This window comes from Aplysia californica, unplaced genomic scaffold (assembly GCF_000002075.1).
Source record: "Aplysia californica isolate F4 #8 unplaced genomic scaffold, AplCal3.0 scaffold00820, whole genome shotgun sequence".
Taxonomy (NCBI): Eukaryota; Metazoa; Mollusca; class Gastropoda; order Aplysiida; family Aplysiidae; genus Aplysia; species Aplysia californica.
In genome coordinates, this window is record NW_004798090.1 from 87,293 (window position 1) to 114,927 (window position 27,635).

At 38.9% G+C, this 27,635-nt stretch overlaps 1 protein-coding gene across 2 annotated transcripts; it reads right to left on the reverse strand.

Moving 5' to 3' along the window:
* On the reverse strand, positions 1 to 26,882 carry LOC101864565 (regulator of microtubule dynamics protein 1). Of its 2 annotated transcripts, none has more exons than XM_013088847.2 (8): positions 26,522 to 26,882; positions 19,862 to 20,016; positions 18,970 to 19,130; positions 18,627 to 18,716; positions 16,364 to 16,507; positions 15,588 to 15,618; positions 13,645 to 13,778; positions 1 to 4,982 (listed from the first exon to the last, which is right to left on the reverse strand). In XM_013088847.2, exons 2-8 carry the CDS (start codon positions 19,944 to 19,946, stop codon positions 4,887 to 4,889), a joined length of 741 nt encoding a protein of 246 aa, XP_012944301.1. In that variant the 5' UTR covers positions 19,947 to 20,016; positions 26,522 to 26,882; the 3' UTR covers positions 1 to 4,886. The 2 variants fall into 2 exon arrangements, with proteins under 2 accessions (XP_012944301.1, XP_005109893.1); XM_005109836.3 differs by having other exon boundaries at positions 19,862 to 19,987; positions 26,522 to 26,881.
* Positions 26,883 to 27,635: the final 753 nt, after the last annotated feature.

A 27,635-nucleotide genomic window follows, 5' to 3' on the forward strand; every position in this document is an offset into this window, starting at 1 on the left:
TTGATAACTAATTTTGCTGTCTTTCAAAAGACAAAAGACTTGCACTTTATTTTTTAAAATGCACCATGTGATTGGAAATCAGGGTCTGACAATCTAAAAACTTCAACATTTATCTAAAAATGTTCTTATTCATAGTATAATAGCATGGGAAGTTACATGTAAAATGTAAGTCTATTCCCAGATTTTCAGCGTTGGTATACTTGACAATAAAGCCATTATCAGTGTCAGGGTAACATAAGACAAAATTAGATCAGTCAGGAATAATTATTTTTAAAATGCAGATTGTGGAAAATCTAAGTCTAGCACAGTAAATATCCTAATAATAGTGAAAGTCCAGATAACTTTTCACAGCTTTTAGGATATAAACATGTACGATCTACGAAAAGAATGCCTGTAGTACACATGACAACATTTTAAAACAAATTATACAACATTTCATTTACCCGAAGAGGGCATCTAAACAGACATCTAAATTAAGTTTCCATTTACTTTATTACATCAGAGGGTTTGTGAAATGTATGCATAATTCTTTTTTGTTTGTGATAATGAAGAATTGTTTATGTTTTTCCATTCCAAAAGGAAATCTACTGTTTAATAAGGCCTTTTAAACTGCCATGTGTGAGAGTATCATGACATACATTGGAAACAATTTTGTTTATAACAGCTTGTGAAAAAAGACAAATAGATCTATCGTTCAATTTTGCAAAAAAATTGGTCCACAAAATGCAGAAAAAAGTACTGTAATATAAAGGTGATGATAAAAAGAAACCCTTTACGTAACTACTAGACAAAAAGTTTATATATGAGTGGCACAAAATTATAAATTATGATACATCTAGTGATTTAGAATACCTATACTTTGTGAAAAAATGGGCATTCAACAAACATAAATGGATCAGAAATAAAGCAAGGACTAATACTAATAAATAAAAAAGCCCCAACCAACCAAATCAGTAAATGAAGCTTAAATAAAACATTTCACTGCATCTGGAGAATTCACATTTAATCTAGCATGCCAAATGTAAAAATCAGTTTAAAAAACAAACAAACAAAAAAAAAAAAAACATTTATCACTAACAACCAATGACCAATAGTGGCGCCTCCCAAACCAATATCCGCGGGACAGCCGATTTAGAGAGATATCTGCTAAACAGACAAAAGATTAGTCCAGTTCACAGTACTGTGCTCAGCACTAGGCTAGAGAAGTGGCAAGGTTCAACAATGCCAGTGATGTCATGAAACACATCACATGCCAGTGAATCATTGAAAAGTGCTCATACGTAGAGCCTACATGACCTAAATACAGAAACAGTAGGCCATGACTAACAATACATGACTCGCTATCCTTGCATCAATAGGCCTAGACACAGTGCATGGGCCTAATGATGTTGGGTATAATAAACATAGGCAAACAGTACACTGGCGACATCTCTCTCTGGCCCGCAATCAACACACATACATCCTGCACTTTCTTGTATCTGTCTCCTGTTTTGCTGTCTAGAGGAGTCTAAGCCTTCAAGATTTGCACTGCCCGAGGGTTATTTTATTAGTGAAGATCCATGTAACATAACCCTAAAAAAAAATCTTTTCGATATTGAAAAAGGAGCATTTTGGCTAATCGACCTTTTTCTTAAAAGACTGAGATGGAAAAAATTGCGGATTCTCTTTTCTTTCAGCTTACCACTGTTTTCAGATTAACCGTGACCGGTTTACAAGGACTCCACTACACTAGAGAATGAAAAATCATTTAAATATCAACAATAACTTTTACCAGTGAGACGATATCAAAAAGTAAAATATAAAAAAAATTATTGTCACACAGAGAGTACTAAGCGCTCCGATATAAAATCCTGAGACTAAATTACTGTTGACTAGGATAACAAGTATAAAACAAAGTTCACGTGTAATACACATATAAGGACATTGTTGCAATTTGCATTGGTGTAGAACTTGAAAGTACCAACCCCTTGTTACAAGTCAAGATTATTACTTCCGTGGTGCAAGAAATAATAAAGCAATATCGCTTAAAATGTACAACATGTTTAAGATTCATTTCCTTTATAATTATACTTCTCCTTCTCATCATCACAAAACCAGATATTATCATGAAATGTAAAAACCACACCCAGCAACAGGATTTTTAAAATTATATTTATTTTTTTGGGGGGGGGTGTAAAGAAATTGAAACAAGCGAAAATTGTCCATTCATATCGACTGCAACAAAATTGAATCGGGAGATCCAAAGGCGATTAAGTTAAGCATGGACAAGCAATTTCTAGGTTTCAATCTAAGCACAACCAATGGACCAGGTAAACATAAGACTTATAAGGGCATAGGTAAACACTGGTATTATTTTCTGTGTCATTATTCACTCTAAGCAGAAAAACTTGTACTAGTTATTTACTATATTAGTATTAGTTCAAATTTTGCACTTCTTACCTATACAGGAAACGTAAAACTATGATGACTTAATTTCAGAAATTTATTGTTTTGAGTAGAACTGACATGTCTGGAGATTCAGTTTATAACCTTGTGAAATTTTCAAATAAAACTAAGAAATCACGAAAAACTGCGTAGAAATGGAAGTGTTAAGTTATATGTGAGGCATCGTGGTGAAATCAGGCGGTTTTCAAAATAACAAAATTGGAGAAACAGGCATTTTACCACCAGTTTCGCAATTTTGTGGGTTTTTGTTCAACCCTTTTATCTCCGAATAAAAACACATTTCATAATTTACATTGAAAAACATTGATTAAAAGCTCAAAATATGTATTTGTTCAGTTTCCAAGGACTTTTTAGTTATCAAAGTTAACAAATTTTGGCAGCCATTATTTCCCTATTTTTACTGCTGAAATCAAGTGAACTTACCTCTTAATCACAAATATATAGTATGTATATAGATCTTCACTTCTGCTCAAAATATATGGGTATTTTTTTCATAAAAAGCAAGATAAATGAATAAGCTTTAAGATGATACCAATTATTTCATATGCACAAAAATTGACGAGCGCCTGATTCCACCGCGTCGTGACACAAATGGTTAGAAATTATCCAAAAATAGCTTGCTTCCCAAACTATTCTTTTAAGCAAGGACACCTACTGGACCCAAAAATTGTGTAAAATATCGTATTACTTTTATTATTATCAAAGTCTACGAGCATCATAACACAATTAATAAAATGTAGAAACGTACAGCTCTATATTGATCCATAATACACAGCCTCCCTTTTCAACCATCGTTAAATCATATATTTATATCACATAATGCGAGATGAGGACATTGACATTTAAATGTACATTAAAAATCAAACCACAAGGACAAAGCAGACATTCTTCAAGCTGTAGCATCCTACACCACCTTGAGTATTAACATTTTCTGAGAGTTCGTTTTTCATTTTTTTTTAAAAGAGGACAGTTTTTGTCCAAAATGATACTAAAACCGTATCCACACAACCTGATAAGCCATAGAGCCAAGTACACAATGTAGCCTACCTTTAAGCATACAATTCACACACATCATGGAGACAGATATTCAACATATCTCACTGAAGAGAAACTAGTAGAATACTGGAGTTTTTAAAGCTGAAAAAGAGCACCAGAGAAAAGGGACATAACTTGCAGTGAGAACAAAGCACAATAGTCTTGGGCACAAACCACTTAAGTTAACTCCGAAAAGCTCATTTTGTTGCGAGAGCAGCTTTTGCATCAGAAATAAATAGAACCAACAGACCGGCTGCTCGACAATAGGGTTATCACAACTACAATAAAACCAGTAAAATACACACATCTATTAGACCAAACATGTGGCTAGAATAAAGAATACATTATTCCTTTGAGTTACGAGTCTCAAGTCAGGTCCCATTTAAACATCAGACATGTTTCTGACTTGAAGAGGCTATGAAATATCCAGTTTTTCATTTACCAAATTGCTTCTAATGTTAAAACACTCATATAAGTACCGTACTGAAAAATGCAAATCCTACACACTTGTTCACCAGATAGCATAACATGTATCATTTTAAAAAACAACTGCGACTTAGATGGTTTGTGTTCAAAACCATCTACACATAATTTACAAAGGTGGGAAGTAGCTTCTAGTGAAGCTCACACGGTGAAGGTTTTGTTCTGAACACAACAGTGGACACAGAGAACAAACAACAATGTTCTCAGAGAAGAGAATGCACAAAATATCGTTGAGAATTATCCTGAAAAGCTGCACATTTGTAACAAATTTGTTCAGTGACAGGGAAAATAATATATTTTCCTGGTGTATCGCCTAAGGTGCACATTTTGTTCATTGTGCATTATGGCAATAAAATTGCATGAAGGTAAGTGCTAAGTTTAAAACTTCTATCAAAATGGTGAAAACCATACTGGACATTGCATGAATAAAAATCATCCAATATTTTCTAAAATGAACACTCCTAAATCTTCTAGAGTATTTGCATTGATTGAGAATACACAAGGTAAAAAGATATTAGATATTTGTTCATTACATAACAAAGAGTGGAGTTAAAATAAACATAGAGTAAAATGAGTTTTTCAAAATCCTTAAACAAAGTTTAAGAATGATTATCATCCTGAATTAAATACTGAGATCTTCATCCTTTTCAAACAACAACGTTTTCTGAAAGTGAAAGCAGCAATGGTAAAAATACCATTACTATCAATTAAATCAGACATAATGAATCAGACTTTTCTCATTGAACATCTGAGGGAACTTCACAAAAGGAAACAAACATTAAAACAATTCACTAAAGAAAAGCAGGGAATCATTTCCCTCCAAATCCAAAGAGTCTTAACAAACCACCAAAGAGCACCAGCAAGAAAAGAGAACATTTCAGTGTGAGGCACAAAAGTGCCAATCACCGGTAAGTTTAAGTAATCTACTTGTGATGGTGGGGATGGAACAGCTCCTTCAGTTGATGAGCCAAGTGACCATGTCCTAGATGCTTCAGCATTTCCTCTGCTTCTTTGTGTGACTGGGGAATAGATTGTTGGTTAGAGTGAAAGCAAAGACAGTCAACATGAAAGCAGTCATTTGAAAATTTAAAGCTAAAAAAAAAAAACTTTTACTTTCTACAGATCAAAATTTAGTTGAGGAAAAGTAAATTTACAACAAAAAAAGGCTTGATTTAAGACGAATATTTTTTTTAAGCAGGCTTCAGTGCAAACATGAATATCACAAACTGTACAGTGACTGATGTCTCCTTTCCCTTTACGTGTTTTGTCTTGCTAGTAATTCGTGGGTGACTTGCACACAATATCTAATGCCTTATTTAGCTGTCCCCATGGTTTTATGCACCCTGCATAATTTAGCAAAATTTGATCATTTTTTGCATAATTTCTGATTATTTTCCTCTATCATTCTCTGTTAAAATTAACAGAATCGAATAATTTCAAATTTTTGGGCTCAGCATAATTTCAGAATTTTTCTTGCATAAAACGACGGGGACAGATTTAGTTACAAATTGCCACCTAAATCTACTCATAGTTCCTGCTCTCGTACAACAGAATCAGGACCTAATGGTAACTTTCTTTCTTCAAGTTTACGTTGTAGGTCTTATTTAACTCATTCACTACATATTATTTTCGGCTTGTGGACAAATTTTTTTCGGGAGGGCGAATGAGATGATAGTGGGCAGTTAAAAGGTCATTGGGGCCACAAATTCAAATAAATATCAACATATTATAGACCAATCTTTTCAGCATGGTTTGTAGAATACACCTAAAATGTTTATTTATGTATTTTTCAACTTTGGTTCCTGTAAGAGGCGATTATGCAACACAATTTTGACTTGATGCGGATAAAATTTGAAAAAAAAAATTAATAATCTTTGGTGAAACTCAAAAAATATGTTTGCACCTAGTCAAATGATACATCAAAATAACCATAAATGAATATAGAACTGGAAAATATTGAAAAGTTTGCAGTTATTTACATGCATTCCATAATATTTGTACATTTGGATCATAACATCCGATATAGAAAAAAAACACATTTTTATAATCTTGAAAAACGATCACAAACAGAAAAAAACCCACTCGTATCTTATATGGAATTATTCAGAATTGCATTTGGAATAAACCTATACATGTCTTGAGTTGCACTTTTTGTGTAATTTCATCAAAAAGTAGTGATTTTGAGGAGAAAAAAATATTTTGACAATTTAGACCTAGACCTATTTTTTTCTAGATCTAGCACTCAAAAATATTGATTTCTCAACAACAGTGCATTAGCAATATGAGTCCAATCGTATCAATATTATAAAAAAGAGTCCTATATTTCTTTAGTGGGCGACGGGCTATAATTTTGGTAGACCTGCATGTGAGCCTCAACCAGATTGTCTGAAAATTTTCCGCACCCCCCCCCCCCCCCCCCCACAAAAAAAGCCTTTGTGGGTGTCATAATCATAAGGAAAAACATCCGAGTAACGAGCGACCACCCCAACAAACACAATAAAGAAGAGACCTAACCCTAACCCTACCCCCAAAAAGAACCTGCAACGGGCCTCATGTAAAAAGGCCAAAACAAGTCCTAAATTAAAAAAAAAAATTTAATTAAAAAACCACACTCCAAAACAAACAAGGAGCATATCAAATAGATCTAGATCTATATATGGCTTACATCTACATTGCTATAGGGTTTGATACAATAACATAATAGAATTGGAATATATAATATGAATCCTTCATATATATATATATATATATATATATATATATATATATATATATATATATATATATATATATATATATATATATCTATATATATCATAGACCTATAATTAACCGAGACTGCGCGTCACGTGACTTTCGACATACACACAACATGGCTGCCCCCTGTCAAAACAGTTGGGCAAGCTGAGAGAGCGAGGTTTGAGCGTTATCAACAGGATTTCGTTAGATCTACACGATGGTTCAAAATTGCTGTGTCGTCTTTTGCAACAACAGAAGTTTCAAGGGATGTTCAGTTTCATTTCACAGGTAAGGATTTCTTTGTTACTGCCTTTTATATTATAAATTATGGGAATAACAATGAATGAAGAAAGTGAAGAAAGGCAAGAGGACGCCAACAACACAAAGACAAAGACAAAGAAAGCTAAGATCTATCTAGACTCTAGATCTAGTGCCTCCCTCTCCTCTCTGGCTCCCACTCAGAGTATGAATACCAGATTTAAAATGTCCAAAGCTATTACTATTACAGTGCTGATCGAATCAGTCAGTTTGAACGAGGCCCAGTTTGAAAGCATCCCTATCAATCCAAGCCTTAAATAAAACAAAGTTAGTAGAGTCTACACATTCAACAACATTATTGATTTTATTAATGAACATTGCTTTGACTCTCCCCTTAGGGATTATGTCGCGCTAATGGTCAAAACAAAAGTTCGTTAGTCCGCATACCCACCAAGTACATATGTACTTAATATCAAAACACCAGGCTTTGGTAGGTCATGTAAAGCAGTGTAGTCTTACCCCGCACGGATCGTACCCCGCACAGTACACAGTGACAGTGCCTCGGAGACATAAAATGTGTGTCTTGTGCTGTGGGCAAACCTCCCTACCCCCCCCCCCCTTCCTCCCGTGGCAGTCTCAGTGCCTCGCCTTTCCAGCTTCCAACCCCAACATGCGGTCATAAAGTAATAAACAGCCCTTACAAGGATGCTATGTCAATAGGCTCGAGGTCAATAAAAGTTGCGCAGTGTGTAGTGTGCACCTCGCACTGTTCAGTCTTTGTTAGGTACTCCTAACTCCTCTTGTTTCAGTGTATAGTTGGGTGAGCCTACGTCTCAGCTTCGTGTACATTCTCTCATTACACGTTTCAAAAGGTCGACACGTTTACTGCTCTGTCCCAGCACAAGAGTTTAGGCCTATTCTGTTGCTATTACTGCCCTACATTGTAGAGGTTTATTCTCTAAGTCTAAGCCTCAAGACCGTCATGTTTCGCCATGGCCATGAAACAGAAAAACCTTAGTTTTGAGTGAGATGAAACTTAAACTCTTTGCTGATGTGTACAAGAAACTGCTATTCATGTAAAAAAAGAAATCGCAGCCAAGTACGGTTCTAAAAAATAGTGATGTATTTTAACAGCTGATCTCTCCTTGTTTTTTCCACTTTGGCTTTGTATTTTACTCATCGACATGTATTATAATTATATTGGCCTCAAATCCTCTTCCCAAAGGATAACTTGAGAGTTATAACATTAACAGTGTTTAATTGTGTTTCCTCAACTGAATTGAACTCTTATTTTTTTTTTTCATTCTTTTCCTCAGCTTCCCCCATCCCATCAAAGATGCTGAGCGGAGGCAAAAATGGATCTCTGCCATCAGCAGAGCTGAACCTGACGGCAAACCTTGGATGCCGAAGAAAAACGACAAAGTATGCAGTGAACACTTTCTGCCAATAGATTATGTGGATGGAAAAGAAAGACATACTCTGAATGGAAAGGCTGTACCATCTAAGTTTCCTGGCTATCCAGCTCACAAGCAACAAGCCGACAAGAAACGACCGTCACCAAAGAAACGTAAACTTCCGTTACCAGAAAAACCATCCCCAAAACGTCCAACTTTAAACCCTTCAGTGTCTGTTGGGCTTGACCACACTTATCACTCGCCTTCTGCTGAAGTCAAAGTCCAACAGCTCCAGAAGAAATGGAAAGAGGCATGTGGCAAGCTAAAGGAAAAGAACAGGGAGGTGAAATTACTCAGTGAGAAATTGAAGAGACGAGAGTCTAAGATCTCGACGCTACTGGAGAAGCTGCAGGAGCTCAAGCTTATAAACGAGGAACACTGCGAAATCCTGAAGGAAAATTTTCCGGAAAACACGTTCTTGCTTATTGAGAATGAGTTGGCACAACAGGGGAAACTCAAGTCTCAGTTGCGATATTCAGATGAAATCAAAGCGTTCGCTGTAACACTGCACTATTACAGCGCTGCTGCATATGAGTATCTTCGTACGTTCCTCCATCTTCCCCATGCAGCATCGATCAGGAGGTGGGCGTCATCGTACAACGTAGAGCCAGGATACCTCCGTGGCGTGTTGAGTTTCATGGCTGAGCGTCTAAAAGTTGAGCCAGATATGAAGGATGTGGTACTCATGTTTGACTCCATGAGTATCAGGAAGGAGTTAGTCTATGTGCAAAGCAAGGGGGAATACATAGGCTGTGTAAATCATGGCTACTTACAGCCAGCTAGTGAGGAGGAACTAGCAACTGAAGCACTGGTCTTCATGGCAGTGGGTATGAAGAAGTTTTTTAAATACCCAGTTGCCTACTTCCTGGTAGACAAGATCACTGCTCAACAGCAAAGCCAGCTTGTGAAGGATTCGATTACTTTGCTGTCAGAGGCTGGCTTCACAACGAGGGCTGTGGTTTGTGATAGCGCCCCGTCTAATCAAGCCACGGCTACAAAATTGGGTTGTGTCATCACATCCACAGAGGTGAACCCCACATTCCCGGATCCAACCAACGTGAACAGGAACATCTATTTCTTGTTTGATGCAGCTCACCTGCTGAAGAATGTTAGAAATTGTCTTGGTGACCGAAAGGTTTTAAAAGTTGACAATCAGGATGTGAGGTGGGAATTCATTTGCCAGCTTCATAATCTACAGTCAAAACATACTTTGTTTCTGGCTAACAAGCTAAGAGCCAAGCACATTGACTATGTGAAGAATAAAATGAAGGTGAGTTTGGCTGCTCAAACGCTAAGCTCTTCAGTAGCTAATGCCATAGACTACCTCAGAGATGACATGAATGTTCCCGAATTCGCTGGGAGTGATGCGACAACCTTATTCATCAGGACCTTTGACAGCATTTTCGACATGTGCAATGCGAGCAACTGTCTCGGAAAAGGACTAAAATCCCCAATTTGTGTGAAAAACTTTGAAGAGAGGTGCGAGTTAGTGGACAATGCCATAACTTATATTTCTTCGATCTGTGATGCAAATGGCAACTCCATCCTTACAGCGCGACGGAAGGCAGGATTCCTTGGCTTTATTGCCACCTTGAAGTCTGTGATAGGGTTGAGTCGAGACTTACTTTTCGATTCCGGATACAGATTTGTGTTGCCCTTCCGTCTTTCTCAAGACCACCTGGAGACATATTTTAGTAAAATTAGAAGACGTGGTGGCAACAACAACAATCCCAATGCCCTCCAACTTCAGTGGGCTATGAGGGCATTACTGCACAGAAATGGGGTTGGCTCCTCTGCTAATGCCAACTGCAGAGCAATCCCAGAGGTAAACAACACGCTCATTGAGGATGCAGTAGCTTCCGATGCGACACCACAAATCAGGGAAGAGGAGTCTTTCCATAACGAGAGTGGATCGAGAGAGATGCCGGAGTCAGAAAGTCCACACCCTGACATGGTGAATTTACTTATGCGTCCTGGCCTCTATCACAACCATGTGCTTCATTATATTGCTGGCTTCATGTGTCGGAAGATCCAGAAGAAGATTAAGTGCAGCACATGCGCAGCATTCTTGTCCACCTCAACCTCTTCATCAGACGCGGCAACATTCACCAGGATTCGAGACAGGGGTGGACTAATTTATGCCAGCGACGATTTGCTAAATGTAGTCAAAACAGCTGATCGGTGTCTACGACGACTGCTCGTCACAGAGAAAGGAGGTCCCTTGTTGTCAGTGTCAGCTCTCACCACACGACTGGTGACACAAGAAGTTCTTGAGTCTGTGGGACTAACATCTTTTCAGGACCTTAAAGCCCATTGCCTTGAGAATCACTCAATCGAGCACCAAGATGACCACGCCACCCAGATAATAAAGGAGTTATGTGCAGTCTTCTGCAACCTAATGCTCACACACCATGGAAGGCTATTTAATGAACGCTTTGTTAGGAAAAACGAAGGATCGCAGCGTCACAAGTTGGCAAAGACAATCCTCTTCCTTCACGTCTAAGTGGCTACCCCTCCCCTGGATTACGCTTGGATGCCCACAATGAGCTGGTGAGTACAGAAAATAACTTGTGTAACAAACACATCTCTCAGTCTCTCTCTCTCTCCTCACTCTTTAGAACTGTGTACATCTTTCATCTTTGTTGTCTTTATAAAGTCATTTTCCTTTTCCTTCCTCTCTATCTTTCTCTTGCCCCTGAACTGAAGTATTCTTCTCCTGCCCAAGACAGTATGCAACCAACTTGATTCTTTCCTTCCCTTTGCTTCATGTTAAAAACGTATGCCACCATAATCTCCTTTTACTAAAAAATATAAGTACCGGTTTGAAATGAACAATGTACGTGGGTGGGCAGGTGTTGTGCACTCGTTCTTTCAACTAGATCTGATATTCATCCAAGTGTCTTAAATCTACTGAGTTCTATTTTCGTTCTTTTACTTTTTAGTTTCAAGTAGCTGTGCATCTGTTCTTATTTGTTTGTTTTCTTGGCTATTTTCAAGTTACAAGTAGTCAAGTAGATCCTTATGATATTATGCGTTTGTCCATAGACTCTACTTTTAATTTTATGATGAGATATCAGCGTGCGGTGACCGAAACTTGATGTGTGTTGTCATAACAACGGAATTTTGTATTAGATCCACTATAACTTTATGTCCTTACTTTTATCATCACTGTGGTACGCGTATTGTTCTTTATAATTTAAAAAAATTGTGGTATTAATTTCATCCATTACATTAGATACTTATGTCCCTGTTAGTTACACCTAGAGATAGAAACAATAAAACGAACGCAGTACGAATGCTAAGTCAGGGCCGCGAAAGGCCTCTCTAATCTAGTCAGCCGCCCAGGCAGTAGCGAGCGATTTTTGCCCAACTGTTCCGCCATTACTGTCTGCCCTAGTGCGCTGGCTGGGAAGGGAGGGCTGGCGTAGCCCGTGCGCAGTCTCGGCTAATTATAGGTCTATGATATATATATATATATATATACATCTAGATATATATATATATCTAGATATATATATATATATATATCTAGATATATATATATATATATATCTAGATATAGATCTAGAAATCTAGTAATCTAAATAAATCTAGATCTAGATCTTGTAGAACAAGTGAATAGGAATAGGCCTTGAACTAGAAATCCGCATCCGATTCCCAACAGAGGGACTCAGCTGAGTCTAGATTCTAGATCTAGATCTAGATCTTTACTCTAAATAAATAAACAATTCACGCACCTGATGAAATGCTTATTTTTTTACCAATATAAAGATTACAGCACAACCTATGATAGGGTTTGACACAATAGAATTGGAATATGAATTCTCCATTGAGGTCTATAATGATCTATATAAATCTAGATCTAGATTCTATTAGAACAAGAGAGTCGGACTTGAATGAATCCACACGATCTGAACAATTGAATTAGTCAACAAACGAAATTCAAAATGGCCGCTCGAGCACGAAACTGAAAGTAGACAATTTAAGTTGTCGTCTTTTTTCGTATTCGCATTTCTACTTAGGTTCCGACAATTATGTCGGAAACGCCGACGTCGGCAGTCGGCGGTGCGCGCGTCGGCGGTCGGCACGAAAACGAAAGTGCCGACGAAGCCGACGGGAGAAAAATGGGTCACTGGCAGTCGGCCAAGCCTCGCACTTCGCACATTGACATACAGGCGGGCCTATGATAGCATCGGCCGGTTCGCGGGTCGGGTCGCGATTGTCGGATTTCAGACGATTGTCGGCAAACATGCAGGTCTATTTTGGTATCGCGATAAAACAAAGTCGAATAAACTACGAAATCGCGTTTCAAAACTGAATCTAAATTTCCGATTTTCAGTGGAAATGCTTGACCCGGAAGTCAACAGTATATTATGACCTTTATTTTAACATGGATATGTGGATCGGAACAGAATCTACGCTAAAATTGAAGATCGGTTGTCAAGCCGCCGGGGGCAGCTTAGCGTACTGACGGCAGTTAAGCCGCGCCGCCCCCACGGCTCGGCGTAGCGTATGAGTTAAGTACTAGACCTAGATCTTGAACTGCCTGTTGGTTCCTTGGGGGATTGCCAGTGCTAGGTCTCATGTTTCACATTCTAAAGGTACTACCTACCTCTAAAAAAATGTTCTGCATATGGTCAAATTGTGCCCATTTTTTAAATGACATTAAACAAAAGCTATAAAATATTTCTCTGTCACTTATTTTGCATGTTATCGTGCTATGTCTGACGTTTCTGTGGTGTACATTTGGTGTATGTAGTGACAGGTAACAACAGGCAAGTTTGATGGAAAGAGAGGCAGAGGCAGACAGAGGGAAAAGATACTGGACATGATGACAACATGGCTAGGAGCAGCAAGAACAATAGACACTATTGCTGCAAGGCAAGGCAGAGTGAAGTGGAGGTCCATGATCGCCCACGCCAGTCGGCAAGGCACCAGATGATGATGATGAGTGACAGGTTAGTTTTTGTGAATTTTTTCAAACCTTCAAAAAAGTCCCCACTCCAGCACTTGTGTTTTCTAAAATACACTAGACTCAAGTGGGTTACGGTATCATGAAAATGACTCAAAATTTTAAAAGGGATTCCCAATCATTATTGGTTCCAAAAAACAATACCTCCTCCCCTAACAAATTCAGAATCAAGCTATAAAAAGTTCATTCAATTCTTGAAAGATAAACTCACCGGGCAAAAACTAAAAGTCTTAAAAGTAAAACCCAAAAAATAATCACCTCTTCATCATCAGGGGTTCGAACCTTGAACTCCAGCGTTTTCTTCAGGAATTCCAAAGCCTTCTCTTTGTTGTGCAAACGATTGTAAGTCTTTGCAATCATTAGGCAGTTGGTGCACATGAAATTTGGTTTAACTGGATGAAAGAAAAAAGGAATTATTACACAATTGTAAATAGCGAAAAATATAACAAAATAGACTTAGGCCCATTAATAGCTCATGAGTGACCATAATTTTTTCACACATATCGTCGCTGTCGCAGGCAATCCACTGAGGTCCACGATCATATACAGATCAATCAATATACAGTGTACAGACCTGCCACTCTATGAAATCTAAAAATCAGGATCTCAGGGGAAAAAAATCGGGATCAACGACAAGGTGACTGCCAAGCAGCCTAACAACAAAACATGTTTCCACGGGTTCCATGAATATATCCAGGTTCACGCCCTATGTGTGTGTGAGTGTATGTGCGTGCACATGCGCATTTTATCATTATTTTAAAAAATCATTAGGCATCACGTCAAGTACTCCTGGTCCAGGTGTCTACCCCCTGCCCCCCCAAAATAAGTCCCAAAAGACACTCCCAACCAGTGTGCATGAACTTAAGTTGACCCCGTCAACGGACAGTCCCCGACACACGCGCAACTCACACGCCGAAGTCAGGTCATGTGATGCGAACGCGCAACTGAAACAGTTTTACTTATGGGTCTTGATGATGGCCCAACTAACAAGAGTTCGGAAAAAGCTTGGTCTTGAAAATAACAGTAGAACTATGAATAATATTGACCATTTGTATGTCGCAATTGAAACAAGTTTTTAGGCCATCGTCTGAGACTTGAGTGGAAACAAAATCGAAAGTAGATCTTGATAATGTCCTCAGTCGGAATACCAAATCATTACTGCCTCCGTTATAGTTGAAATTTGAAATTACTATGCGAGCAAAGATCCAAGACAACTTAAGGCGAGTCAACTACTAAATCTGGACGATATTTAGGAAAATAATGCCCCGAGTTCCTACTGACAAAACGTCTAACGGGTGCTTCCCGCAACAAAGAAGAAGGCAGAGTAAGTTTTCAGAAAAATCCGGCGCAACAGACAGAAAAAAAAAATCAGGATACACGCGATTGAAATCGGGAAAATCGGGATGCTTGAGATTGGGGGGGGGGGGGGGGGGGGGGGAATCGGGATGAGTGTAGCATGTACATAGCAAAAAAAAAAGCACACATATCAAGCAGATTTTCAGGTCTTAAATTTTTTTCTTTAAATATATTCCTTGTATTTGAAACATGCACATGAAGTAAACAATTCATGCATAGCGAATAAAATTGGCATTGGCTATAGTAGATCTTAATCAACATGACCAAAATTTTGTTCAGCATAAGAACTGTACAGAGAAAGAAAGAGGGAGAGAGGAAGAACGAGAGGGAGGTAGAGAGAGAGAAGGACAGAGGAAGGGAGTGAGAGAGAAAGAGAAGGAGAGAGAGAGGAGAGAGAGAGAAGGAGACAGAGAAGGAGAGAGAGAGCAGAGAGAGAGAAGGAGACAGAGAAGGAGAGAGAGAAAAAGAGAGAGAGAGAGAGAGAGAGAGAGAGAGAGAGAGAGAGAGAGAGAGACAGACAGACAGACAGAGAGAGAGAGAAAGAGACAGACAGACAGACAGACAGACAGACAGACAGACAGACAGACAGACAGACAGAGAAGGAGAGAGAGAGAGAGAGACAGACAGACAGAGACAGCAAGAGGGGGGGAGGGGCAAACAGACAGACAGACAGTGATCTGCATTCATTATTTCTCCCAGAGAAACAAAAAGTGACTACGAAAATCCTTGTGGTTATGAAAAGCAACAACATATTCTCATTTCTTTTCACTTCATAGCAACAAGGCATTATTTTCAAAATTAGCCAAAGAAGAGTGAAGAGTAAAAACAAATGGCATTAAAATTACCTTCCTCTGCCTTCAGGAACCACTCCAGTGCCTGTAAAAACCATCAAAATAACAATAACAATGACTTCTGAGATGAAACAGATCTTTCAGATGCTGTAAAACCTAAACCAACTACCAGAGCAAATTACAAACTAGTCTCAACCCAGAAATGAGGAAATTCTGCTCAATATAATCAATTATTACCGGAATCTGTTAAAGCACTTGGTGATTGCTTCAAAGGAAAGGAACACTGAAGTTCAGTAGAAAATCAGTCATACATAACATACATAAACCTATTTGCCCTGTGTATTGTCAAACCTACAGCAGACCATGCTTGATCTTCAGCAGGGGAACATAGAAGAAATACTAAAATTATTGAACAGAAGATCACATTCTCATAACAATCACATTACCCCTCCCCCCTCTTCTATAATAGGCTATAAATGATACCATTTCAGATTGAAAGTGAGAATCTTAAACGAAAGAGCCAGTTTACACTATGGGCCAGCAGTCAACATTCACCAATAACTGCTTTGCTTCAGCATGAGTAGAGCACCATAATAATACTATCACTTTGACAATACAATAATAATATTAAATTTTGAAACATATACCATTTGCAGAAAAAAAAACCCAGAAAAATATATTCACCCAGACTCAGAAAATCCCATTTTTTTTCTCAGGCCTTTATTGCTCCTATTTACCACAGTCAACTCCCCATTAAAGAAAATGTCTTTACAGACACCGTTTGTAAAATTCCAGAACACGAATTTAAAGGAATACTTGTCGATTTTTACCTCATCATAGGTAGTTTCAGGTAGCGACTCAAAGAGAGCTGAAGCTAATTTTCTCTGATACCAAGGTCTCTCCGCAAACACAAAGCACCAGTAACCAATAGAATGAAGGGAGATCCCATCATCTGGATCAAGCTCCAAGGCTTTCTGAGAAAAGAAACCGTCACAAAGATTTTTATTGAAATCACTTTTCATAGCTTGTTTTTGAAATGCAAGTTTTTTGGGGGTTTTTTAAACTGCTTTACTGCGCTCGCAACTGCATAAGGTCATACGAGCGAGCAGGACAATTAAAACTTTTTCAGTTGGTAGGATATTCTGAATTTTGCTCGGGTGGCTGCTGAAACCTACTCTTATTGATTTTCGACCACCAAGAGATCTTTAACGTGCACAACTTGCACACGGGCCCTCCGAGATTTTTTGCCCTTGTCAGAGAAGGATAGGTGTAGATCTTTCCTACAAAGAGATCAGGGGTGTGGCTGAAAGATAGCAGTAAGGAGGAGCCAAGGAGAAGCAGTAGAAAGGCTGCAGATATAGTCAGGAGCCCAGAGGAGGGGCAAAGGAGGTGAGGGGGTGGGGGCAGAGAGTGGAAACGAAAGCAGATGACAGAATATTGCAAGAGAGCAGGAAGGGAGGCGAAGGGAGACAATTTTAGAGAAGAACATTTTTCGGTTGCTACCCGGATTCGAACCCGGGACCTTTGAATGAGAGACCAACACCTTATTAACCTTTAGGCCACGAGAGCCCCCTTGATGCAAGTTTGATACAAGTCTCAAACATAAACTTTTAAATCGTGACATCAATCAAACATTTCACTGCGCATGTAGCTCTGTAATAAAATATCTTATGATGAAGCTTTATGAAACAAAAATTTGGGGGGGGGGGGGATGTCTTTTAGACATTCCTCACAAAACAGTTGCAAAAGTAAAGTTGGTCTGGTAAAAAACAGAAAAACAAAGTTTTCAGAGCCCCAAAATATGGCGCACGTTTGAAGAAGCTCTGCCTGGAGCATTTTCATAATTAAAAGTAACAAAGTATAAACAAAATGTGACGCATCGTGGTAAAATCAGGCGCTGATCAATTTGGGGGCATATGGAGTTATTGATATCATCTTAAACCTGTCCATTTGCTTTGCTTTTGAGGGGAAAAAAATCTAGGTACCTTGGATACAAGTCAAGATATTGGCGATAGAAGGAGGTGGGGTTTGCCTGGTTTTAGAGGTAAAATTAGCGAGAAAATGGCAGCCAAAGTTGAGTTATCTCCTTAGATTGTGAATCTTTGGAAACGGAAATATTATATATCTTGTGAATTTAATCAGCGTTTTTCAGTCAAAATCCACACAGAAATGTGTTCTTAAATGGACATAAAGGCGGTGAGCCAAAAAACAAAAATTCGTTAAAAATTACAAAACCGGCAGAAAATGCCAGTTTCTTCAATTTCATTATTATAATTTAGATGAAACTATTATATACAATCAATAATCAATAAGAACTGAAAATGAATATGAATCAAAATAAAACAATACCTTTAGCTCTTTATCTCTGACACGCCACCTGTGCCGGTGCGCAGCTGGCAATGGCTCGAGCACATTTTTTTATAACGACTTCGACGTCAAATTACTTTTCAGCAATGCCGTAACAGGTCTCTTTTACCAGAAGTTCATTCATTAGATGGTTCTTTTGAAATAAGTTCACTTGTTTTGATTTTATGACTAATTTTGTGATGAAAATGTCAGTTTTAGATCTCGTACCAAAAGAATGCCCTAACATAGTGATATAGTGGGTGTAACCCCCTCGTAGATTATAAGTATCATAAAGAGTTAAAATTACCATGACTGATAAGAGACGAAAAAAAAAAAACAAACCTTGTTGAAAGTAATCCTAATCCAAATATAAAAGAACAGAGAAAATTAAAGTTGGAATAAACCTATTGTGTATAAAAATTATCCCTGATCTTACAAATATACTGAGATAACCACAAAAGCTCACTAAATGGTTATTGTTATTGACCAGGACGCAAGAAATTATACATGTATGAATGTAATTGTAACTCTCCTAACTCACATCATTCTTTTATACCCTTAAAAAAAAAAAATCAACTACAATTTTACAAATACTTAAGCAAATAGACAGCATACCAGACACATGATATACTCTCACTCACGCGGAACACGAGACAGTTATTCTTAATGGTAAAGCAACAGCCGTAGCAAATCTTTAATGCATAGTTACGTAACACCCCTTTTTAAAAAGGCAAAAGGCTTACTTACATCAAAGTGTTCCCGAACTTTGTATGCTGTCTGTATCTTATGTTTCAGTCCTATTCCTTCAGTAGTGAAGTGAAGTAAGGCACCATACCACTGTAAAAGACAAAGGCAGAAAAAATTAAAAACTGCGTACGGTACCAAATTCTTAGAGAAATGACACAAAAGATATGAAAGAATAGAAGTCACAATCACAAAGTGTATTAATAATTGATATTCCAATACTTTGAAAAAACACTTTATAATATTACTTATGCTGATGATACACAAAACTTCTTTACATAATTAACTATATGTGTGCATAGACATCTGACAAAAGCACCAATTCATAACAGCTTTTGAACTTTACCCTGTGACAGTGTGGACTGTCCGAGTTGAGCTCCAATGCTTTTTCTGCATAAGAGAAGGCTTCAAGCATGCTGTTTTGTCTTTTTTGTTTATCCTTTTCATGCTTTGCTCTGTCGTGGGTCACTCGTGCCAAGCGCCATTGAATTTCATCATTAGATACCTCTGGTGAAAATAATAAAACCATGATTTTATTCTTCAATAGACTAGACTAGAGGACACACAACTCTTACAAATTATTTTATTTTGTAACACATACTTTCCCACATGGTCTTTCTAAATATAAATGTGAGTATACTCACAATACAGAGCCATTTAGTATATTGACCCATTTGCGGTATCAAAAACCTTGGTAATGCATTAAGATGAAGAACAGCCGGACTGCCAAGCCAGCAGTGCTGATAAAATTTTAAGTACCTAGCCAAGAATACAGAACCCTTGTCATTTAAACAAAGTTGAAAATTTGAGATTCGCTTGGCTTTCGGAAAAGCAAGAGATGCTATATTTGGAAGAAAATTGTCACAAAAAAATTAAGTTTGCAAGTGGGCGCTCAAGAACCTAGCTAGAGTTAATGAGTGGCTACCCCTAAACAAACTTCAAGGGTGAGCTTATTACAGTGTTGATATATAATTCAAACAGTGAAATAGATAAAATATTCTTAAACATGACAGTAGGCTACTTATAATCAATGTACAAAAAGTTTTAAAAACATACAAATAGATTTCCCTCCTCTTAGTTTTTTTTTTTTTTTTAATGAGCTGATTTTTAAGAAACATGGTTAACATTTACCTGATTGTAACACACATTTCATCTTCAATATAGTGAGGTACTCAGTTTAAGTTTATAATGGTCAAGCACCTTTCATTCTATACCTTTACCTCTCTGACAACACACACCTTTATATTCAAGCAGATATTCATACAGCTGTTCAATTTCATATGATCCATAAAGATCATCTGCTTTTTCCAGAACGTCAAGCATTGCTTTATGCTGCAGAGAGTGTTGAGGCTGTAAAACTTTCTCTGCACTCAAAAAATAGAAAAAGAAAAAGCTGTGAACAAACAAAACATCAGTCTTAATACGATAAAAATTAGAAAAGTTAAGAACTGTACCTAATGACTAAATTGCTAATTAAAAAACATTATATAATTCAAAGGATTGAATCTAAATCTTTGAAAAGCTTAACATCCAGGACTTAAAGAAACAATCTATTAAGCTTCAGCGGCACATAGAGCTATTTTTAAAAATTAAGAACACACGCTTGGCATACATTCAATTTTTTTTTCTTTGCACCGATTCCTGAAAGTAACACAATTTCTGTGTGGTAGATCAAGTATTGCAGAAGAGTGGATGATACTTCTTTGTGTAGCTTACACAAATAGAAGGCACTGAGTCGGAATGTACCATACATTACTGTACAGATTGGTGCATGCATACACTCTTTTACTATAATATAGGCCTATTGTGTACAATATCATAGCACAATATATTATAGTAGAACTCATTCACTTGTACAGCCAAATAATCATGACGTAACTTAATACAGTGCAAGTAACCAATATGACTCTCATAACAACTAATAGTAGCACATTATAGTAGTGCAAGAGACAGCAGGCACAAACTAGAAGGGCAGGGAGACTCATGAAGCGATGAATCTCTGCTCACCAGTGACATGCACTGCAGAGACAATACAGTCACTGGTAAGAGAAATGAATCGCTTTAAATCAAGTCGCCAGCCAACATTTATGTAAGTTAATATAACTCGAATAGTACGAGAGTAGCTACCGGCCGAAGTCTTGGGGATTACATGGGGAGGTCTACTTCTTGTCTTGTACAATGTGTTACTGTGGTGTAGTGTTACTACTAGATTCTAGATCATCTCGTGCTCAGGAACTAATCCAATGTTCAAAAATGTAACCAAGATAGATTTCCTACCAGACAAAATACTTAAATTAAGCCTGATAAAAGCAAGGGCAAGGCACGGAGGGTTGTTTGGACAGACAAATTAAATAACCCGATGCTAAGCTATTGATGTCAACTTTGATCTTACAATCAATAAATATACCCACTTACGGTGGAAAACACATAATGTATAAGGATATAACAAACCAACTGGATTTTGCGATTAAATAATATTAGGCCTGGAAGGCCTAGATTCTAGCTCTAGAGCTGAGGTCAAGTCAAGTAGGCTAAGGACTACAACTTGAACTTGACTGTAGTCCATTCCTTTGTTGACAGTTTTCATAAAGGAAAACCAGCAGTCTACTGAACTGACACTGACTATTGACTATACATTAGAATCTACGTCGAACCTGATTTAACGGAAACCTGTGTAAAACAGAAACCTGTCTTAATAGAATCTCCCCGCTCCCCCCGTGATATATTCCCCTTTAATTGCCTGTACAAAACCGAAACCTGTCCAACGCGGAAAAGGAAAGAAAAATCCACTCCCTTCCAAGGGTTTTATCTGTCTAAGACGGAAAATGCTTTGCCAGCTCAGCCCTGATTAGAAACAAAACTCGCAAGTTTGGTTCCAGCGGCTCTAAACTTAACGGTATGCCACTGGGTGAGAAAGGGGGAGTAGGGGTGCAATTTGGGGGTGGATGTTATTCCATCTCTATGTGAGCCCTGAGTGATGCAGATGGTCAGGGTTTAGGATGGTGTGGGTGTGAAATCTCACGAGTACCAGTGAAAGTGCTCAAGTAGCGAGCCACTATGAAAACTTTCCTGGGAAGCCAGAAGCCAGAGGTGCGAAATTAGGTTTGACCAATGTCTGCCGCCCTGATAGTATGGTCAGCCGAGAAAAGAGCTCCTCGAATTGTTGCTACATGACAGTGAGGGTTGGTATTGGTTAACTGTGCTTGTTAAAATGATGGGTGGGGCTAAGGGTGAAAGCAAAAGAGAAGTCCAAACGTTTCTATTTTTAATAGGTCAAACAGTGGTCCTATAAGATAAGATACATCAGTCTTTGTCCACATCCTGGCACATTTGTCACATTGGTTTGGTGTATTACCACGTACACATATATACACACGCAACAAACACAAACACGCACACACACAGGCTTACAGTCACATGCATAATATTTTATAAATGAACAGTTAGTTAATTTAAAGGCCCGCGCTATTTGAAACACATGCGGATAACTTTAGAACGACAGATGTACGCCATTGGCCGATAGTTACAGTAACAGCTATCTTGTTTGATGTCATTGAGAGATTCCCACTTTGTTGTCGTTCACTGTGGCAACATGACCGAAAAAGCACTATTGCAGTATTTTTAAAGCCTGTAGCTTACAGTGGCGTGGTGGTGGAGTGGTTAGAGCTCTTGTCTCAAAAGCAGAAAGTCCAGGTTCAAGCCTCGGTTCAGTTGGACGATCTGGACTTCGCAGATGACTTGGCGCTTCTGTCACACACTCAGGAACAGATGCAAGCAAAGACAACAATTTTAAACAGCCTATCAGAGTCTGTTGGATTGAGGATCCACCCCGGAATGTCGAAAGTCCTAAGGATAGATGCACTACGAAAGGAGCAGGTCACAGTACAAGGAAATGCTCTAGAAGACGTCGAATCCTTTTGCTATCTTGAGAGTATAATTGACAGCGAGGGAGGAACAGGCGCTGAAATAAAGTCCCGCCTTGGAAAGGCACAGACTGCATTTATTTCTTTGAACAGGATTTGGAGGACCAGGGATATCTCATTACGAACAAAGTTTAGAATTTTCAACTCAAATGTGAAACCAGTCATGTTGTATGGATGTGAGATGTGGAGCGCATCCTAGACATGTATAAAGAGGATCCAGGTTTTCTTAAACAAGTGTCTGAGGAAGCTACTGAGGATCAAAAGGACAGACAGGATCACCAACGAGGAAGTATTAAGAACGAGACAGAGACCAGTCAGAGAAGAGGTGGGAAGAAGACGTTGGCGATAGATTGGACACACTTTCAGGAAGTCAAGCAGCTGCATAACAAGAAAAGTGTTAGATTGGAACCCACAGGGTAAAAGATCAAGAGGAAGACCACGTGGAACCTGAAGAAGAGTCACGGAAATGGATGTACAGAAAAGTGGGAAGACGTGAAGTGACATGAAGCGACTAGCCCAGGAAAGGGAAAGGGGGAGAGTGTTTGTTCGAGGCTTATATCCTGATCCAGGGTGAGAAAGGCAACGATGATGATTGAACACATCAACTCACTGTGGTGCAAAATTGGAAATTCCTAACCCAGTTCAGAGAGATGTGAAAGCGGTACTTACTTTCTTGACGTCCCTCGTATTATTATTTTATTTTTATTATTGGCCTGCCAAGGAGGAGGAGGAGGAGGAGGAGGAGGAGAAGAAAAGAAATGGTTTTGGTTTGTATATTTCTGATTTTTTAAACACCAAGTTCACGGACGCTGTCTTCAAACTGAGGCAGATACGAAAAAGCAATAGAATACGACTCAATAAACAAACATTGTTTTTGTGGATCAAAACAGGTAATTAGACAGTAAATACATGTCTCACGTGCTGAAATAACCCGCTTCGTAAAACATTCTCTCTCTCTTTCATTTGTAGCACTGTGCGTTCCGTAGCTTTACTGCAGTTGGTATATATTTATATTATGAATGTCTATCTCTGTCTGTTCTTGCTTTTTTGGAAATCATGTATCGTTTACTGAGGGTTGATAATTGAAATTCCGATGTCAGTGGGTGGCTATGGTCGCTTAGCATTGTTTCCACCTTTTTAGTCTAAGTTTGTTTTGTGCAAATTATAAAGAGTTGAACTTGTTGGCTTGAGTCACTGTTTTATTCCCAATCCTCACAAAATTCTGATCAGTAGGTATAATCCCATATCTATGAACAGCTTCAAAAAAGTCCTCCAACAGGGGAATTCATCTCCAACTTTCAGTAACTTAAAGGTTCAGCCATCATCTGATTATGAAAATGTCATATCAACTTGCAACACGCAGCTCAGCAGGTTGAGTTTGTCGGCTGAACAGAAATCACGCATGGTCTAGGCTTCGGTGTTTTAATTAGCACCCGGGCTATTCAACAGGAAGCGTTTTATACCTAATCGAAACGCAGCGTTTTATTTAGCATGGGGCTAATCGCAACACTGTGTTTCAAATAGGCACTTTGTAACATTAAAAAAATAATCAAGCTAGGTACATGATAGGCTATTCAATATTCTGACTAAACTCTTCAATGTAAATTCTAATGCATGCGCATGCTCTAAGGTCATCATATATATGAATACTTGTTGTAAAAAGATGGTTAAGATGGAAGAATTTTGATAGATGATGGTAAAAATGACCTTCTCTGCATCTTTCTTGGTTCGAAGTGGCTATTCGGACTCGAGTCCGAATCCGAACAGCCGCAGGAGGCTATTCGGACTCAAATTCCAGTGCACATGCGCAATCACCGGTTGTACCCGTAAGCGAGGTCTAGACTCGAGTCAGAAAGTCTCCCGTTGCTATTTGGACTTTAAACTACTGGTAGGCTATTACACTGCGTGTCACGACTACAAAGCGATCAAAACATAATTCATAATCAGTCCTTACAAGACAGCCCCCCCCCCCCCCCCCCCCCCCCCCCCCTTCCCTTACTCTCTCATCTCTCTCTTACTATTCCTCTCTCTCTTTCTCTTACTTTTCTCTCTCTCCTTCTTACTTCCCCAGGCCTGCCCCACCACCTTCACCCCTTTTTTTTGTGTGCGTATAAATAGATCTATATTCCCTCCCACTGCCCCGCCCTAACTATTATATTTATCCTTTGTGAAGAAAAGACAACAAAGTTCACGCAGGGTCACAACGGTCGGCATCCATTTGTTTAAAGTTCCTTGGCCAGATCATAGAAACAGAGGAAGGCCAAGGTCGAATTGCTTGTTGTCTGCTTCACATCCAGTACACCAAGTGATTGTGCACGCACTTGGAGTTAGATTCCGAATAGCTACGGAAGGCTATTCAGACTCTTATAAGTTCGGACTTGATTGACTGAGTCCGAATAGCCGCGGCCTTCTTTGTTACAGATCAGAAGCCTAAATCTAGGTCTTTTACTTCTGACTGATGTTTATTTGGGGGAACAAGGGATGTTTATTGACCAAAAAGATGAAATGCAAGCACTTGGTTGTCTTGGTGGAAACTGGATGAAAGTAACACTGACCCCCATGTCATCATCAGAGAGGATAGCAGTTGAGAGGTGTGAAGTTTTGACCACAGCTTGCCGACCAAACAAGTGACCCTTGAACTTGAAACCATAGGCTGGGCCTTTGAAACCCCCCTTCCCCTATCTAGCTCTCTTATCCCTGAGAATCAAGTCAATTTGGCAAAGCTAAGGTCGATCTTCATCATCTAGATCTAGATCTAGATCTAGATCTAGATCTAGATACAGTCGAACCTGCCCTAACGGCCACCTCTATAAGACGGCCACCTGTACAAACGGCCACTTTCCATTCCCCCCCTTGCCTTTTTACTATATAATTTAACTGTGTAAAACGGGCACCTGTCCAACGCGGCCGCGGCCACCATAATTTAACACACAACTCCTTATATACTAAGCAATAACACACCTGTCTTATACGGCCACATTAGAGACTCCATTACGTTTTGTCATAAATTGTGCACTGGCCTCTGGCGTTGTGGGCGAGCCGTCATAATTCAATCACCTGTCGTTGTTGTTAGGTAGTCCCTCCAACCGATCATGTTGCGTAGGCCCCTCCCACTGTTGACCAATAGCTACCAATTTTCAGCTGCTGGTGAGGTTAGCGAGTGATCCCTCATAACCCATAAGCCCCGCCCAGAACTCATACACACATCGTAAGTGAGATGAGTGGTCACTGTTTACCCAGTCTGTAACAAAGTAACAAAGGCAAAGGGCGTCAACATGAACTCGTGATAGAAGCGTCGCTCGTTCTCCGAGTGGTGGCGACCCGTGTGTTTGTTTAAACATGGCACTCCTTGTCCGATACATTTCGTTTTATTGCCACCCTTGTGCAAAATCGGCAACAAAATAAAAATTACAAACGAAATACAAACAACAACAACAACAACAAAAACAACAACAATGGGGCTACTTTCGATTTGGACCATGTTTTCTTCATCTTGATCAGTCCTGCCTAAGACGACCACCTGTCTTATACGGCCACTTAAATTTTCTCCTTGACAATGGGTGGCCGTCTTACACAGGTTTGACTGTATAGATCTATCTAGAATCTAGATCTAGATCTAGATCAAGATTTAGATCTGGGCCTACTTCAACTAGATCTACTTGAACTTGATTGTGTAGCCTAGACCATTCCTTTGTTGGCAGTTTTTATACACGCAAATGGAAAACCAGCTGTTTACTGACAGGATGGAACTGGCACTGCCAATGAATGACAATGTCAATGATTGTCCTGACAATGTATTCAATTTCCCCTCTTGGGAACAAAACAAAAGAAGAGTTAATTAATTCATCATGGGCATAGATTCTAGATCGAGAGAGAGAGAGAAAGAGAGAGAGAAAGAGAGAGAGAGAGAGAGAGAGAGAGAGAGAGAGAGAGAGAGCTTCTTGTTCTATTATGGAGATGGGTGTCCGCACTCACCGTCTCAAACTGATTCCCAATTCAAGCCTCTTTTACGTGGATCCAGTTCTAAATTGAAATTGCCCCATCATGATTCTCTTTCCTGGTCTTGGTCTATGACTATGACTGTACTTTGAAACAGTCAAACAGTGTGTCTATTGACAATGAAAACCTAAAGTAATAACACTGTTGAGCATTCGGAGCTTTGTGCCACTTAGTGAACCATTGCCAAATCAATAGTAGAGAGAACTAACGTCACGTAACCTGGATTTCCGCTGCAACAGCCGAGCCTACTTCACTTTTTTACTTTTTTTTTAGCTAGGCCTTGCCAATGGAGGTACAGGAGGGAGATCAACTCTTCTTTTTCTTTTCCTCGTCCAAAGCACAATCCCCGGATTATGTTTTGGAGACCAAAGAGGTTGTTTGGAGACTAGCCTAACTGATGTGTGGCAATGTGTTGGGAACGTGAATGAAACGGTATATGGTACTTCAATCGGGGATTTTATCGTTTGTAAAAATAACCTTACTAACCTTACTTTAGAAAGGTCCGTGTTATTACCCTTTTCACCCCTAAAGACAAAAGACAATTTCTTGAAAAAAGGCTCTCGACAGCGTGAACTGCTAAATCTGGACAAAGCCGGCCAAAGATCTATCGTACGATTATAATGTTGTGGGCGGGGCACAGAATTCTACACTTAGTGTAGAATTCTGTGGGGCGGGGTTATGGACGTTCGTTAGTCAACCGTGACTTTCAACGAAGCACCGGGCACAGTAATTAATAATTAGATCTAAGCAATGTTAATTATCAATATTAGTACGCTTAATTTAAATAACGCACTTACAACCTTGATAAATGTTGAAGTATAGATCTAGGTCAACGGAATAGAAGAACTAGACGAAACTGCACAGTAGATCTACGGGACAGGCAGCCGCTGTCTTCAAAACGTGCGATATTGGGACAAATAAATTACAACATGTTATTATGTGGGTCTACTTTAATTTTTTATTATATTATATGTATCATTATTATACGTGCAGGAGTCCTGGGTCCACAGCCTACATAATGTTCAAGCTCTGTGAAATTCATATCGACCAGGCGCAACATCTCTCTCTCTCTCTCTCTCTCTCTCTCTCT